This window comes from Danio rerio, chromosome 15, assembly GCF_049306965.1.
Source record: "Danio rerio strain Tuebingen ecotype United States chromosome 15, GRCz12tu, whole genome shotgun sequence".
NCBI lineage: Eukaryota > Metazoa > Chordata > Actinopteri > Cypriniformes > Danionidae > Danio > Danio rerio.
In genome coordinates, this window is record NC_133190.1 from 8,594,841 (window position 1) to 8,612,702 (window position 17,862).

Sequence of the window (17,862 nt, forward strand, 5' to 3'; positions counted from 1 at the left end):
GTCTACGACAAAAATCAGGTAACTGTTTTGGGAAGGGCCTGTAAAAGTGTGATGTCACACATTGCACAGTCAAATCAGCTAGTAAAAACAGACTGCTTATGATTTATAGACATTGAAAACCGCAGTGGGAAGACTTTTATTACTGTAGGGTGACCAACACATATTTATGTGTTTACAATACACAAAAGGGAATTTTGCATATTAGATACCCTTTAATACTGAAGTTTATTATTATTATTATTTTTCTTTTAAGTGGATTGAATATAAAACAAGATGTTGTAAAACAAAACTCTGAATTGTGCTGTTTAAGCTCATTTTAAATAAGCAGTTTGTTCAAACAGCAAACTTAGTTTCTTGAGTAAACTTATTAAAACATATTTTTTTACATTAATTTATTTCGGTACTATATAATAATTTCTGTCATCGATATAAAATGTTTATTGCGAGTCCTAGAATTTGCTATTAGGCACTTTAAATGTTGAAAAAAATGACAGTATGACATTCAAGGCAATTATTGTAGTCTGATGACAGATAAATGTAAACAATAAATGTATCGTTAATGAAGTGGTCATCAAATAGACTGAACACAAAAGCTTAAATGTGTGTAAAACGTTACAATATACCATAAACAATAAGTTAATAAATTAATAAAAAATGTAAACAAATCACAAAGCTCACAAACAGACATTAAAGCATCTTCTTCTCCTTTAATGTTGGTGGGTAAACCTGCTTAAAAGTGTAAACTGCCACCTGCTGCACGTGACCGGAATGACAGCTAATGTAAAATAGGAATCGGGCTTATGGGAATGCCGATAACAATCAGGCTTGGGACATTTCTAAAATAAACAGTTACATACAGAATGCAGTGTGTACAGAATAAAATACAAACACTTTCATGTCTCAGATGGATGAAAAATCTCTTCTTTTATGCGACTTCTGAGTCAGGGGACATGATTAATGATGTTATTTTTGGGAGTTTCGACACTTCGAATGCATTTAACAGAGAGCCCTAAAAATACAGTTTGCTTTAGAGTCAATGGCGTGCCATTAACCAAATGAGAGAGGACGAGTCTCGAAATGGAGCATGCTGGGAAACACAACCCCTAATGACTGCGAGGTGCACAGGGCCAAATGGGAAAAACGCTTCTTCTCTGTTTATCTCCCGGCATAACACACCACACAGCGTCCCCACAATTATCATCTGACAGTTTAATTTCTGTCTGATTCTCTGTTCTATCAGTCTCTTTGACTCAGACTCTCTCATGACCTCGTCTTATTGACACAGAGCGGGGGAAAAGAAATTATTTGATGTAATGCACAATTGCACGGCAGCATAAAAACCCACTGGCTTGTGTGTGTGAACATATAAGTCACCGCATAGTGAGAGATGCAAATCTGGGTCACATCTGCATAAAGGCATCTGGAGGACTTCTGAGGCGGCTTTCACTTCCACAAAGAATCCATTTAAAGAGACGCTTCGCAACAAAAATGACATCATTTAGTCACTCTCATGTCAATTCCAAACTCACTTTTCAATGCGGAAACAAAGTGATACGTTCGGATAAATGTTTCACTTGTTATTTTCCATCTATTCCTATGAATGAAATTTCTGTATCCTAAAAAGCTCCTATAGGACTGTGGATTATTTTTAACAAACACCCATGACAAAATACATGTCTGTGTTTTAGTTCTTGCAAAAACATATCGAACATATTCAGTTTTACACTCACCGGCCACTTTATTAGGTACAACTGTCCAACTGCTCATTAATGCAAATCAGCCAATCACAAGAAAGCAAATCAATGAAATTAGGCATGTAGACATGGTCTGAGGCTAAAATTCACACAGGCTCAACAAAATTGGACAATAAAAGTTGCCGGTGTGATGAGTTCTGATTTCTGCTGCAGCATTCGGATAGTTGGGTCAGAATTTGGCATCAACAACATGAAAGCATGGATCCATCTTGCCTTATATCAATGGTTTAGGCTAGTGGTTGTAGTGTAATGGTGTGGGGGATATTTTTTTGGCACACTGTGGGCCAATTAGTACCAAATGTGTACCCATCAGTGTACCCATCTTCTGATGGCTAATTCCAGCAGGATAACATGCCATGTCAAAGCGTGAATCATGTCGGACTGGTTTCTTAAACATGAAAATGAGTTCACTGTACTCAAATGGCCTCCACAGTCACCAGATCTCAATCCAATAGATCACCTTTGGGATGTGGTGGAATGGGAGATTCACATCATGGATGTGCAGTCGACAAATCTACACCAACTGCAGTATCATGTCAATATGGACCAACATCTCTGAGGAATATTTGATGTTGAATCTATGCCACAAAGGATTAGGGCAGTTTTTATGGCACAAGGGGTCCAGATCGGTACTGGTAAGGTGTACCTAATAAAGTGGTATGTTGTATTGTCTTTAACAGAAATCCAGTCATTGTATTATTACTATAAATAATCAAAATGACAGTGGTGGCTGTTATACTGAACCAAACCTAGAAGCTATCATTGCATTTTACCATAATTGTAGATGACGTGGGGCTCTTTTATCAAATCATGTTTTGCAGAACTTGCTTGCTTGCAGTATGCATTACCTAATGAAGTCACTCTCAGGACATTGCATATTGGGCACACATAAAACCTCAGCCATGCATTGTTCTTCCTTATATTTGCTAGTCCTGCCATTAATCCGTCAATTCAAGTAATCCAAAAACTGCATGATGTTTAACATCTTTAGTAGCCTACAGATTCGTTAATAAAATATTTTATAGATGGATTGCTTATAAGGACTAAGGTATTATTATATAGCACATTAATTAATACATTAAGAGATTTAAGTCAGGTATGACAACAAATCACATCCATGTAGTGAAATACTGTTGAGTGATATCGGTGCGTCGCATTTCATGTACTATATGAGTATTTTGACCAAGTATCGACCCGATAATGGTATCGGTATCAGTGCATCCCTGCTAATAAGGTACTGCTTATGTAGCTAAACACAAGTATTCCTGATTACTCACATTTTCATGGAAGAAGGAAAAAATAATACTCTGGAATGACACAAGGGGGAGTAAATATTGATCAATAATGAAGAAGTGTAATATTGGGCGCTCTATTTACTGGCTCATTATGACAGTTTGAGATTGAGGGCAGCTCTGACAGAGGTGACTTGAGCTCACTGGCAGGTTAATTTGTATGTTTTGCTGTGAAACAGAGCCAATGCTTGGTTCTCCAGCTGGTCTTGTCCTTGTGAGACGTTCTTCAGCGGCTCTAATTGTTTCCATTACATTTCAATTTGTTGGACTCGGACAGAAGGGCACTGGCTAAATGAGAGGGCCTTTGTTATGCGATCCATTGGAAGCGACAGTGTTTTGGAGTGGTAATCAGATACAATCAGGCAAACTTGTGCTGCCGGCCTGATCTGCTTCTCCTATTAGGACATCTTAATTTTTTCGGAGGCTGGAGGATGTGGTGAGGTTGATGCTGAGGCTCAGAGGTGGGATTAATCAGACTGGTTGGGTGACAGTAAAGTGGGGCTGGTTTTGTGTGTGCGTGTGTGCGTGTGTGTGTGTGTGTGTGTGTGTGTGTGTGTGTGTGTGTGTGAGATTCTGATGTTCACTTCAAAATAAACTACCTTAGCTCGAGCTCTTTCAAGGTGAGCTCAAAAAACTTGTAAAAAAGGCAGACCAGGTCATACTGCACAACAAAACCAACAAAACATAATAATAAAGCATACAATTGAAAACACATATTGATGAAAGTTAAAGGTGCAGTAGGTGATTGTCTTAAGAAACTTTATTTTGTTGTGCTGGTTAAAAGTCTCTTCACATTTCAATAGTACTGCTTAAAGTAAAAGATCTAAATGTATTTATATGTATTTTTATATTCTGGGTAATGCATAAGACTAAAAAATGCTCATCTAATTAAAATTGTAAGGCTGATATTTCTTTTCATTCTGATAAGTAGCTCAAACTATTGGTCAACAAATGCAGATTTGTACATCTGCACACCTTCACGCAAACAGATCTGCCATTTGTGGTTGCACACGAGAGAGTGACAGCAGTAAAAACAAATGCTGAATCAAAACATTAAAATCCTGAATCATTATTTGAGTTACTTTTGCATGCTGGATGAAGGATGACACCATGGCTTAAGTGTTTCTTTTAGACAGGTAATCTTATGTTTTAAGACATAACATTAAGGTTACACAAAGCTTATGTAGATAATGTATTATGAATGGGTTATATGCACAAAAGTGTTGTTCAGCCACTCAAATCAACAAAACTTAAGTAAAAAGTCTGCCTTACTGAGGTGAAGTTGGTTTTCATATCACATTGGTTCATTTTTGAACAATAACAACCTGTAACGCGGCCTATATTAGCCTTAAAATTTCCCGAACGACATTATTGATACATTCAAATATGTGCTGTTCACTACATTACAAATTCTATAGATGGATAAGTATTGTGGAGAACTTCAATGAAAACTTTATGCGTCACACGTGTCAAGCATCTTAAGCAGAGCTTGAAGGTAAACTAACAACAGTATATCATAAGTATTTTATTAATATATATATACATAAATTTATCTGTCAAACCCCTGTAAACACCCACACTCTTCACTAGTGCTCAGTGTCCCTGCATTCTTTTTTAAAGATTTTTATTTTTGGCCTTAATTATTAGATAGGACAGATTTTTTTAGACAGGAAGTGAAGTAGGAGCGAGAGACAGGGGGTAGGGTAGGGAAATGTCGTCGAGTCAGGATTCGAACTCACGACGCCCTGACGTGCTATTGCACCATATGTCAGTGCGCTATCCACTAGGCTATTGCGCCGACGCCCCTGGATTCTTCATTTAAAATAACGAACTTGCAAAAGATATATGAACGTTTTATATTACTTACATACGCTTATTCCGAATATATATAAAAGACACTTGTCAGATTTTATTTTAGGGAGCAGGTGTGAGGTTCAGCTATGTCCCCTTCATTTTCTATCCGATCGGGCTCAAACTGATTGTTTGATCAGTTACACTGACTGACAGTTTTGTACACAACAAAGGCACAGCACATGCTAGATAAGGCGTGATGCTTTTCCTGGTGACGTGGAGCCAATCTGTGAATCACAGCACATTATTAGAGCTAACCCATCAGAGCCACTCGAGGGTGTGCCTTTTGGAGAAACTAGAGAATATGACAGTCATTTTCATGTTAGCTGATTTGCTGTAAATAATCAAAGTAGGATATATGAAAAAAATAATATGATTTTTTTTTGCAAATGAAGCAAGAGCACACATTGCTTTGCATCTTATAAACACAACCAAGCCTTTAAAATACACTCTGGACCATTTCTACATAACTTGTTTTGCTATTTTTATAAATATTTAGTTTTGCAAAGGAACTCTTTCATGTAAAAATAAATATGATTTAAGACAATTAATAAAACACATTAAACTGTTTACACAATTTCGAAAAAAAAAATGTACTTCAATGCACAATAACAATGAATTATGAAAACATAAAAAGTTATGTTTTCTGCAAATGAAGCAAACTCCCTGCTTCTCTCTTTCTCTCTCACACGCACAAACATGCATTTAGTTACATACTATTTCTATTATATCATTTATTTTCTTGTCGGCTTAGTGCCTTTATTAATCCGGGGTCGCCACAGTGGAATGAACCGCCAACTTATCGAGCAAGTTTTTACGCAGTGGATGCCCTTCCAGCCGCAACCCATCTCTGGGAAACATCCACACACACACACATACACTATGGACAATTTAGCCTACCCAATTCACCTATACCACATGTCCTTGGACTGTGGGGGAAACCGGAGCACCCGGAGGAAACCCGCGCGAAGGCAGGGAGAACATGCAAACTCCACACAGAAACGCCAACTGAGCCGAGGTTCAAACCAGCAACCCAGCGACATTCTTGCTGTAAGGCGTCAACACTACCTACTGCGCCACTGCCTCGCCCATTTCTATTATATATTTTATGCAATTATAAATTAAATTATTATGAATTTTTATACATTAGTGTTTTAAAATATGTGATAATTGTATATTGAGGAAACATTAAGTATCTCACTTTTTTATATGCATTGTAGTTATAATATAAATAATAACAATACATATTAAATATTGTTATCTATTTATGACACAATAAAAAAAAATATATGATTAAAAAAAATATGAACATTTATATGCACTCATGAATTATATCATCTCTGCTTTAAATTACAAAAAATAAATTACCGCTTGTGTAAGGCATTATTAATGCAGCGTCTATGGGTCAGGACAGTAAATTTAATGTTATTCTCTCCTCTGGCTGTCGTCAATAGTCTCACACATTATTTTTTGTCTTTTTCTGAAATTCTTTATAATATCATTGTGGAGTTTTTCTTTTATTTTTTGAGCAAATAAGATTGTAAAAAAAAAAAAAAAAAAATGTGTTGTATTCTGCCATTCACTGCGCTCCCAACTATGAAGACTTTCACTGCTGAAAAACCTGTAAATGTGAAAAGCATCTATAAATATAGCTGCAAGCAGCAGTTAAGGGGCCAATTAGTTCAAAGCCATAATGAGCAAAGCAAAGTCCAGAGACCAGAAGCAACAACATTAGCAAGGAGCATCAGGCCAAATAAAACAATGACTTTTTGAATACATTTAAGTTTGTTTCACTGCAATAATAATAATAGCAATAATAATAATAATAATAATAATAATAATAATAATAATAATAATAATAATAATAATAATAATAATAATAATAATAATAAATATCTTAAAGATGTAATGATCAATAATTACCATATTTTCATACAAACATAAAAGACATATATTTCTCCTTATTCTGTGCATCAAAAAAGGCATTTCTGATTTTGAAAGATCTCAGAGCATGAGACCACTGAAACCACCTTGTCAAAAATGCATTGGCTCATGTACATGCATGTGAATCCCACAGTCTTCTGCGCTTCACATTTCCATGCACTTTTTCCATGTTCACACAGAAACTCATTGGAGGGCCTCTTATCGCTTCTCTAACACAACCAAATCGATACTGGTGTTGAATGAAAAGCCCCAAATAAATACTGCATGCTGGGCAACATCGTATGAAAAAAGCAAAGGTTTAAAAAAGCAGCCTTTATGCCTTTCTAAACGTCGATCCAGAGTCAGTGAAGTGGACACAAATTTCACAAATGTCTTTACCTAAGATTTCAGATTCATAAAAATATGGAAAAATAACAAACAGTAAACTGTAATCATAGTAAAGTCATGTGAAACCACATTTCAAGCAGCATACAGATGTGTGAAGGCCTTGCAATTTCATTTTCAGCATACTTTAATAGTGCACATTTATCCAGAGTTATCAAGTTGCAAAGATGTTTTACCCTGTTGCTAGCATGTTTTAGCTTTTCACATACTTTAGTATGTTTTAACAAATTTCTAGCATGTTTTAGTAACTTATTTTGGCATACTTTAACATATTGCTAAAATGTTTTTAGCATTTGTAACATTGCCAGAACACAAATCTTTGACTTTGCAAAGATTTTGACTTTGCAATATGTTTTAAGTTACATATTGACATGTTAGAATATTGTTAACATATTTATCACGATGATAGCATATTGATAGCAAGTTTTAGTATGCTTTAACACATTCCTAGCATGGTTTAGAACATTTCTATTATATTTAGCATGCTGCTAGTAAGTTCTAAGCATACTTTCGTATTGCTAACATTTTATAAGGTTTAAACAATTTGTAAAAATGTAACCCTGTGGCTAGCATGTTTGATAGTATGTTTTTAACACATTTCTAGCATGTGTCCAATTTTAGCACTTTTTTAGATTTTGTAACATTGACAACATGTTTTAGAACACAAATCATATTTCAATTTTGCAATACGTATTGCTCAGGGCTTGACATTAACTTTTCTGATCACCAGCCACTGTGGGTAGTAGATTTTCAACATTACTAGCCACTCGCCATTTTCACTAGCCGCACTTTTGTTGTTAGGAAAATATATTTTATATGCGTAAATTTGACTTTGGTGTGGCAAAATTATTTGATTTATATATTGTGTTTTTCACAGGCCCCTTATTCATTTCACTTCTTGTGTGTGTTGTGTCTGAGCTGCTCAATGTGCATGAGCAAAAAATGGCTGTGTCACATTGCAATTAGTTTTCATTTCACATGACTTTTCAGGGCTCAAAATAATGTTTTTAACCAAATTTATCTCTGATTTGGCCACACCAAAAATAAATAAGTTATTATTTCTTAGCCACAAATTTTAAATGTCAAAACGAGCAAAATATAACTGCATACATGATTTTTTTTTATTTAACAACTGATCTTTAAAACAAAATGTACATTTAGAAAATAACGATTGTCTATTATTGTCTTATTGTCATAACTATTATAGTTGCAGGGTCGGCTCTTTTGGAACAAATCCTCCATTTAAACTTGTCCATATGATAACAACTTTTTTTTACACATTCCGGCCGATCATAGTATGTTTAAAAGACATTTCAAGCATGTATCAGAAAACTGCTAACTTATTTTAGCGTGTTGCTAGTAAGTGCTCAACATACTTTAACACTGCTAACATGTTATCATTAAATTGCAAACATGTTTTACCCTGCTACTAGCATGTTTTTAGAACACTGATAACATGTTTTATTATGTTTTAACACATTTCTAGTTTGTTTTAGTATCCTATTTTAGCACATTGTAAAATTGACAAAATGTTTTTTAGTATTTGTAACACTGGCAGCATGTTTGCTAGCACGTTTTAGTAGGCTTTAACAGATTTCTAGCAAGTTTCAGAACATGCTAGAACATATCATATCATGCTGCGATCAAGTTCTTAATATACTTTAATAATGCTAACATCTTAATAGGCTAACAAGTTGCAAACATGTTCTACATGTTTCTAGCACACTATAACATGTTTTAGCACACTAATTTCTGGCACACTAATAACATGTTTTAATATGTTTTAACACATTCCTCGCATATTTTATTACTCTATTTTGGCAAATTATAACATATTGCTAAAATGTTTTTAGCATTTGTAAGATTGACAGCATGTTTTAGAAAACAAATCAAATTTGGATTTTGCAGATGTTTTTACCACATTGAACATTGACTTAAACATGCTAATAGCATATTGTTAGAATGTTTAAGCAACATTTCCAACATTTTATAACACTGCTATTATATTTTAGCATATTACTAGTAGGTTCCAAACATACTTTAATACTGTTAATATGTCATTGGGTTTTACTAAGCTACAAACATGTTTTACCCTGTTGCTGGCATGTTTTAGCACACTGATAACATGTCTTAATATGTTTTAACAGATTTCTAACATGTTCTAGAACACTGCTATTATGCTTTAGCATGTTACTAATACGTTCTAAACATGTTTTATCATATTGCGAAAATGTCTTTAGAATTTAACATTGCTAACGTTTTACAAGACATTTGACATCACAATGCGCTTTAACGTGTTGGAATATTGTTAAGCATGTTTTAGTATGTTTTAACACATTGCTAGCATGTTACAGACCATTTATACTCAACAGGTTGCTCGAAGGTTTATAGCATTTTTTAACACTACGTTTTTAGTTTCTTAAAAGATTGCTATCATGTTTTAGAAAACATGTTTTAAAAATGTTAAAACGCTATGTTTTAACAATCTGCTAATGTCTTAAAATGGGCCTATTATGCTAACTTAAATTGTACATGGTGTGTGTAATACCTGTAAAACAATAGCTTATAAAAGGTTAAAAAGGTAACACTTTTTTCATAATTATAAAATAAAAAGCATATTCTTATTATGCTACTAATATAAGATTTAGTGCGAAGAATGTCTTCTTTAGTGTATTAAATACTGCAAGCTAGGCAACACTTTATAAAAAAATCATATAAACGCACAAAGAAGCAGCTTTTATGCCATTCTAAACACTGATCCAGAGTCAGTGAGTGTGGAGGGAGCAGCAGTGAATCGGGCTGTTGAAGCGGAGCCGCTCAGGTCATCTGGGGCAAACTCAAGCACACAGCCCGATGCACTTAGAAAAAAAAGCCTTGTATTCTGGGTAGCCTTGTTTAGTAATGCATGCCGATCCTCCATAGAGAGGCAAGAGTCACCCCTGCAGCATATACAGGGCATGCACAGAGTCTCTACTGTACAAGACTGTCAAAGCAGACAGGAAAGTAACAAAATACAAGAGGAAAACACTTGTGTAAGAGCTGAATGTGTCAATGGAGAAAACAAAACTTTGTGTGTATTGCATACAGTTAAAGTGAGAATTATTAGTCTCCCTAAATTATCAGCGCCCCTGATTATTTTCCCCAATTTTTCAACACATTTCTAAACAGAATAGTTTTAATAACTCATCTGTAATAACTAATTTTTTTTTTAATCTTTGACATGATGACAGTAAATAATATTTTACTAGATATTTTTCAAGACACTTCTATATAGTTTAAAGTGACATTTAAAGGCTTAATTAGGTTAACTAGGCAGGTTAGGTAATTAGGCAAGTTATCGTATAATGATGGTTTGTTCTGTAGACTATCGAGAAAAATATATAGTTAAAAGGGGCTAATAATTTTGACCTTAAAATGTTTTTTTTTTTTTTTTTTTAATGTCAATCTGCTTTTATTCTAGCCGAAATGAAACAAATAAGACTTTCTCAAGAAGAAAAAATATTATCAGACATACTGTGAAAATTTCCTTGCTCTGTTAAACATCATTCGGGAAATATTTAAAAAAAGAAAAAAAAATATCAAAAGGGGGTAATTAATCTGACTTCAACTGTATATCAGGCTTATTTCATTGTCTTTTCTGTACCTCTATGTGCTAGATTTAAGATTCATCAGTCACTGCAGGTAAATCAAATTGGAAGAATAACAAAATGTGGTGAAACATAAGCTTATTTCAGTACTAAAGCCCAGTGTTTATGCTTAAAACAAATTTAACTGAAACGGGTGGCACGGTGGCTCAGTGCTTAGCACTTGTCATCTCACAGCAAGAAGGTTACTGGTTTAAGTCCCGGCTGGGTGAGTTGGAATTTCTGTGTGGAGTTTGCATGTTCTTCCCGTGTTGGCGAGGGTTCCCTATATTGGTTAATTGAATAAACTAAATTGGCTGTTGTGTATAGGTGTTAATATGAGTGTGTATGGGTGTTTCTCAGTACTGGGTTGCAGCCGGTAGGGCATCCACTTTGTAAAACGTATGCTGGATAAGTTGGTGGTTAATTCCACTGTTGCTTCCCATAATGAATAAAGGGACTAGGCCAAAGAAAAATGAATAAATAAATGAATGAATGAATATTGTATGCAGAATCAAGCAGCATAAATATGAAAGAAACACATGAGATCAAAAGTCTTGAACGTTGAACGTACAAATGGCCCCAAATCACAAATAGTACAAAATCTTCAATAATTTCAATGAATTGATTTTTTTATTTTTTTTTGCTTAAGGTAAACTGTTATCTATAAATCAGTATAATCTTAAACAAACATAAATTAAAGAAAATAATAAAAAAATAAAAACGCTTAATAAATCTAAACATGCCATATATGCATCTTAAATCCTAAATGTAATCTCAGATCTGGTTAATGGAGATTAATAATTTGTGACAGAACTAGTTTTGACACTAGGGACTCTATTTTAACGATCTAGGTGCAAGGTCTAAAGCGCATGACGCAAAAGCTTTAAGGGCATGTTCAAATACACTTTTGCTATTTTAAGGACGAAAAAAAAAAAGGTCTTGCAGAGTTGTGCTTATTCTCTTAATGAGCTATGAGTGTGTTTTGAGCATAACGTGCGTTAAACCAACCAGAGTCTCATCTCCCATTCCTTTTAAGAGTCAGTTGTGCTGTGCCATGGCGCATTTGCTATTCACATGGTGGAATTTGTAAGTAGAAAAACTTTGAAATTTCAACCAGCCAAAGTGGCTTTTAGTGGTGTCTGTCTAACATGCCATAGCTAAAATCTACCCACATTTGGCGGTTGGCAGGTGTTAATGTAAAGCCCTGGATGTAAGCATGGTTAATGTCACATAGGAAGCAAAATCTGAAGATCTTGTTTTTCCATATGCTTGCAAAAAAAGGTTTTACAAATCAAAACTACTCGATTGTCCTTTTTTATGTTTTCTAGGCTGGCAGATACTCCGGGGACCCAATTATAGCACTTAAACACAGAAAACCACCAGAGGTTTCCAGAGTAAAAGGCAATAAAGTAGATTTCTTTCTGATTATTTTAGATATCACAGAATGATAAATTAATCGTGAAATACCATCAGGAAATCTCCCCCACTGAGGGGTCAAAGTGGCAAACTGATACAATAAACGGCTACAATAAACAATAGTTTTAAACAGCGTCTCTCTCTGATCCGATCAGTCTGATAAATGTGCTTCTGCCAAGAAAAGAAAAGAATCCCAAAATCTCCACGTATAAATATATATCCATAATGAGGAGACCTTCATTAATATGCATAACCACAGAAACAGCGCAGAACAAAGGAATGCTTTAGATCAACTCACAGAAGAAACCCTAATTAAGAAAAATGATTGAAGAATTGCCCATAATTATACTTTTAATTATGCACACTCACCAAAAAAATACAAGAAGAAAAGCGACCGAAACAATAGAACACATCCTAGTTTCCAGGAGCACGACATTATTAATATAAATCTGCCTAGAAAAACTGAAAATCGCCCTATTTATCTGATCCACCAGTTGCTAGTCAGCTTGTAGATACTGCATCTACATATCAAATTCCTTCTAAAAAACATATTAACACATTTTGCTTGGAAACGTGCACAATGAATGAGACACTTATATGTATGATAAGGCGAATTTGTTGAAAAGTGAGCAAAGACAAGTGAGTTGTCAGTTACACTTATTGAACAGTAGTTTGAGTGTAAGTGAGCTGACTGATCATTCTCTTTTATGCCATTTCTTACTTTATGTTACAGTGAATTTCTAGAGACTCACTTGAATCCATTTGTCTGGAATGGCCATGGCCAGGCGGTAGTCAAAACCCAGACCTCCTTGTTGGACTGGACAGCAAAGTGTAGGCATCCCGGACACATCCTTAAAAAAGAAAGAATATAATTATTTAAGGAAAGCTCCAATTATATAGGAAATACGCTCATTTTATAAGTCACCTAACAGTTAAACAGTTCAGTTCCACCATTTTGAAACCATTCAGCCAATCTCTGTGTTTGGCGGGAGCACTTTTAGCTTAGCTTAGCATAAGTCATTGAATCAGGTTAGACCATTAGCATCTCACTAAAATATTGGAAAGATTTAAAATAATTTTTCTGGTTAAAGCTTCAGTCTTCAGTTACATTCGGCACAAAAACTGAAAGAAAATTAAAAGTTGCTGTTTTTTAGGCTGATATGTATAGGAACTATACTCTCATTGCAGTAGAACAATCAAAAAAGTTTGCACACAAATACATAAGACGATTTATTGAAATGTTAAAAAAACAATGTTCCTCAAAGTAAGATAGGAAGACAAAGGGAAGAAGATATTTCACCTTCAACAGTGCATAACATAATTAAAAGATTCTGGAGGAATTTCAGTGCGCAAAGGACAAAGTTGCAAGCCTGAAGCCTACTTCACACTACAGGATTTTAAGTTTGATATGAAAGTTAACGAACATGGCTATGATGGGGGGAGGGGTGCTCTGAACAATGCATCAAAGAGGCTTGCTGAAACATCGCCGGACACCTCGCAGACAGAAATCCAATATCTAGCATGGTGAATATTCCCGAGCAGTCAGCCGACTCGGCCCCATGTGCAATCACATGTAGTGACGAGCTGCAGCCAATGAGAGAGCATATCAGAATGAGCTGAATGACCTTGTGTTCAGGAGCTCAACAGAAAGGTCTGTGATTGGCCAGAATGGACATCGATGCACTCGCTTCATTCTCCGTTAACACATACAGTAGACGAGAGGAGGCTATATTAACAGAGGAGCTCGAATTCTGTAACCATTAAAATTACTTTACTGGTCATTTTGACTGTTCTCATTTAAGATGTCATATTGTTACATCATATTTACCATTAAAACTTCTCCTGTGATGTTAAAATTATGCTTTGAATGACTGTCATCATATTTTAGGACACTATTAGCCTAAAAAATCTGATCTTTTTTTTGTAATACAGCCTATAAATATGTAGTTAAGATACTAGAACACGCAACGGTCTGGGCCTAGCTTTCATTTTCACTTTCAAACAGGAGCTATTTTGTGGCACAGAGTATGCTGTTTTGAAATATATCTCTGAAGTGAGTGTGCTTTTTGCTATCAGAAAGTTCTGTTTATGTTAGCAGGAAGTTGAGTCAAAACTGCATACATATTTAGTCAAAGCAAAACGTAGCAGACATGCATGAAGTCATTTTGACCAATATGGTAATTAAAGGTAGAAATGCTCCATTCTCTATCGTTTTGTAATTAAAAAAAAAAAAAAAAAAAAAAAACAATGTTAGAAAGAAATACACAGATATGTAGAAAAGTCTGGGTATTATAGACATGTTAGTTTTATTTCAGATTTATGAAATTACAAAAACTAAAAACTCTGACTGCCTCTGTAGTTCTAGTGTTAAAGCCACATCCCTCGACTTGAACCTTACAGATGGACGATTGATCCAATGAAGCATCATCTTGCTGGCGATGTTTTTAAATGCTCCCTTGAATGCTCGAAATGCTGTCAGTGATGTAATCAGCACACAAGCAGCCAATAGTTCAGCTTTTTCTGACAACGATTCCCCCAAAATTTCATTGGCTGTGGTTTGGTAGCTTGACTGAGTTGTTGGTGAACTAGTTGTTGTCAGATAATGTAGCGTGTGACCCCCCTTTTGTGGATTATTACATAGTGTGAACACCACATTGATAAAAAGACACAAAATCAAGTCATGTACTGTGAACGCACAGCGATCTGCCAACGTTTTAAATCATGTAGTGTGAACTAGGTTTGAACAGAACAACTGTGATCTCAGATCCCTCATATGGCACTGCATCAAGAATCGCAATTCATATATAAGCGATATCACCACATGAGCTCAGGAATACTTTGGCAAACCTTTGTCAAGTACTACAATGCAGTTACATTTACAAATGCCAGTAAAAATTGTACTGAGCCAAAAAGAAGCCCTATGTTGACAGTGTCCAGAAGCACTGTCGACTTCTTTGGGCACAGAGGCAAGGCAGCTGGGATGGACCATCACACAATGGAAATGTGTACTGTGGTCAGACAAATCAGTATTTCAGGTTTTTTAATTTAGTTTTATCTATATTTTCTGTGAGAAATGCACGCCGTGTGCTCTGGACTAAAGAAGAAAAGGATAATCCACTGTTACCAGCAACAAGTCCAAAAGTCAGGGTCTGTCAAGCTATGGGGTTGTGTCAGTGCCCTTGGCAAAGGTAACTTGTACTTCAGTGATGGCACCATTAATGCAGAAACGTACATTTTTGGAGCACAATATGCCCCTTCTTTTTACCTTTACCATTCAACGTGCATATTTCAACAAGACAGGATACAGGTATTTCACAGGCCTGCCTGCAGTCCCAACCTGTCTCCAATAAAGAATGTGTGCCACAAAATGCGTCAACAAAACCCTGTACTGTTGCCCACTTTAAGACTTGTTTGCAGGAAGAATGGGTCAAAACTACCCCTGAAACACTTAATCACTTGGTGACTTCAGTCCCGAAACGTCTTTTAAGTATTTAAATGCTTTACTGTTTCAATGTTTTTGAAATGTGTACAAATACAAGTCAATGTAAATTTAGAAGCACTTCTATCTTTTTATTTGTGTTTTCCATACTGTCCCAACTTTTTCAGATTTAGGGTTGTATTTGAAAAACAAACAAACCAAAAATTATTTGCCCAAAACTTTATTTTGCCTAAATATAATCTTACCTTCAGTCACATATGGCCTAATAAAAGTTAATTTATTTTTATTCATGTAGTGGGCCGCCTCACGAGAATATCACAACCAGAAAAATGCATAATTGCTGACAAATACCTAAAAACTCATCAACTTTCGCCAGTAATTTGGTTAGCAGGAATCTCCAGCCATGCTAGGCTTTTCTTCAGGGTATCACACAATAATGCAGCCCCACGCACGCCACCGAATTAACCAAAGCTTTTTTGTTATATCTGTAGTGCTTTTTATGCTGTTTAATTGTTTCCTGCAATAAAAGCAAACTTTTAGCATTCAGAGTCCAGCTCTACCAATGGAGCTCATAAAAGAGAATTAGACGATATCTCCGGTGGGCTCTGTCCACTAATTACGAAAACACAGAAGTAAGTAAGTAAAAAGTAAGTGGTGTCATTAATCATGGCTTTAGACAGAGCCACTGAGTGCTAATTTAATGCGGCGCGTCTCGTTGACTCTGAAGGTTAATTCCGTCTTTGTGGAGTTTGGGTTACAGTAGCGCTTTTGACAGGATTAAGGTTATCAAGCCATGACTGAAGGCCTTGTGGTCAATTCGGATGATATCTCTGCATATTCTTACACCTACTTAAGACCAGACACTGCAGGTGAATTCTTGTTAAATTGTTCTTTGGAAAATTCCTAAAAACAGTTCATGCCAGATTTACAACATGATTTTAAGCAGCAGATTTTTTCACTCCTGCGTTCTTAAAGGGCATGACATTTTAGGGTCGTGTGAAAGAAAAGTTGAGAGGCTGAAAAGACACACAGACCATGTTTATGCTTACAAAAACATAAGCTCGGCATACACATGATTTCATATAGGCTTTGTGCTTCACTTGTGCCTTTGTAAATTAAAGAAACTCTAACTCCATTCACAGAGTTATCACAGGTTCATGATGTATTTCTGTTTTAATCTTTATAATTTTATAATTGTATAAAATAAAGTGAAACAAACATCCCAAGCATGTATGACCATGCTGATAACAAGCCAGATGCACAAAAACATGAGCCTTATATTAATTATTCATTATTTTCATATTATTAATATAATATGACCCTCGTATATATATATATATATATATATATATATATATATATATATATATATATATATATATATATATATATATATATATATATATATATATATATATACATACACACACACACACACACACACACACACACACACAATATTTAAATAAATCCGTGAACAATGCTGAGTTTTATTAACTGTGATTGCTGACTGAAGCACATTTTAAAACAAAACGCATCTTATTTTATTATTTATTTATTATTATGCATTTAATTTTGAGCTTGACTATTTTATTTATTTATTTAAGTATTTATGTATTTAATTATTTCTTTGTTTGTTTGTTTGCTTGTTAATTAATATTTTATAATTTAGATTTATTTTATTGCAAATGGTTTCTTCCAAAAGATAATTCGACAATGTATAAGAGATAGCACTTATTCATTGTCCTGCAGTGTTTACCTCCAATTTCCCTTAACACATTTGCCTGAATGCTTCTAGTACACCTAGAAAAATCTTGATTAGCTGGTCCAGGTGTGTTTAATTGGAGTTGGAACTACAATATGCAGGACACTGGCCCTCCAGGACTGAGTTTGGCCACCCCTGATCCGGACAATACGTGAATATGTTCGCTGTTTTTGACTGTTTGTCAGCATCTTGTGACAGAATAATATGTAGGTTAGTATATGCTCCATCCAGCTGTTTTCTTTTTGGTCAGCTTAGCCTTTAATTAAAGAATACGGCTCAGGACAATGTTCGGTGGCAAGCAACCATGTAATAAGCAGGATATATATTTTTTTGAAACATTTGTTTTTTCTTAGAATAAAGTACATCAGTCTTACACAATAATGCTCCACTT

General features: G+C 35.1%; 1 protein-coding gene across 3 annotated transcripts in view; it reads right to left on the bottom strand.

The window, feature by feature from the left end:
- Positions 1-17,862, bottom strand: part of gbe1b (glucan (1,4-alpha-), branching enzyme 1b) — a 252,713-nt gene that overhangs the window by 118,311 nt on the left and 116,540 nt on the right. For all 3 annotated transcript variants that reach the window (XR_012390607.1, XR_012390608.1, XM_068213679.2), the window contains exon 10: positions 13,020-13,118. Coding sequence is in view for 1 of the 3 variants with exons in the window: in XM_068213679.2 (XP_068069780.1) it covers positions 13,020-13,118 (99 nt within the window). In the remaining 2 variants the exon portion in view is untranslated. The remainder of the gene's footprint in view (positions 1-13,019; positions 13,119-17,862) is intronic.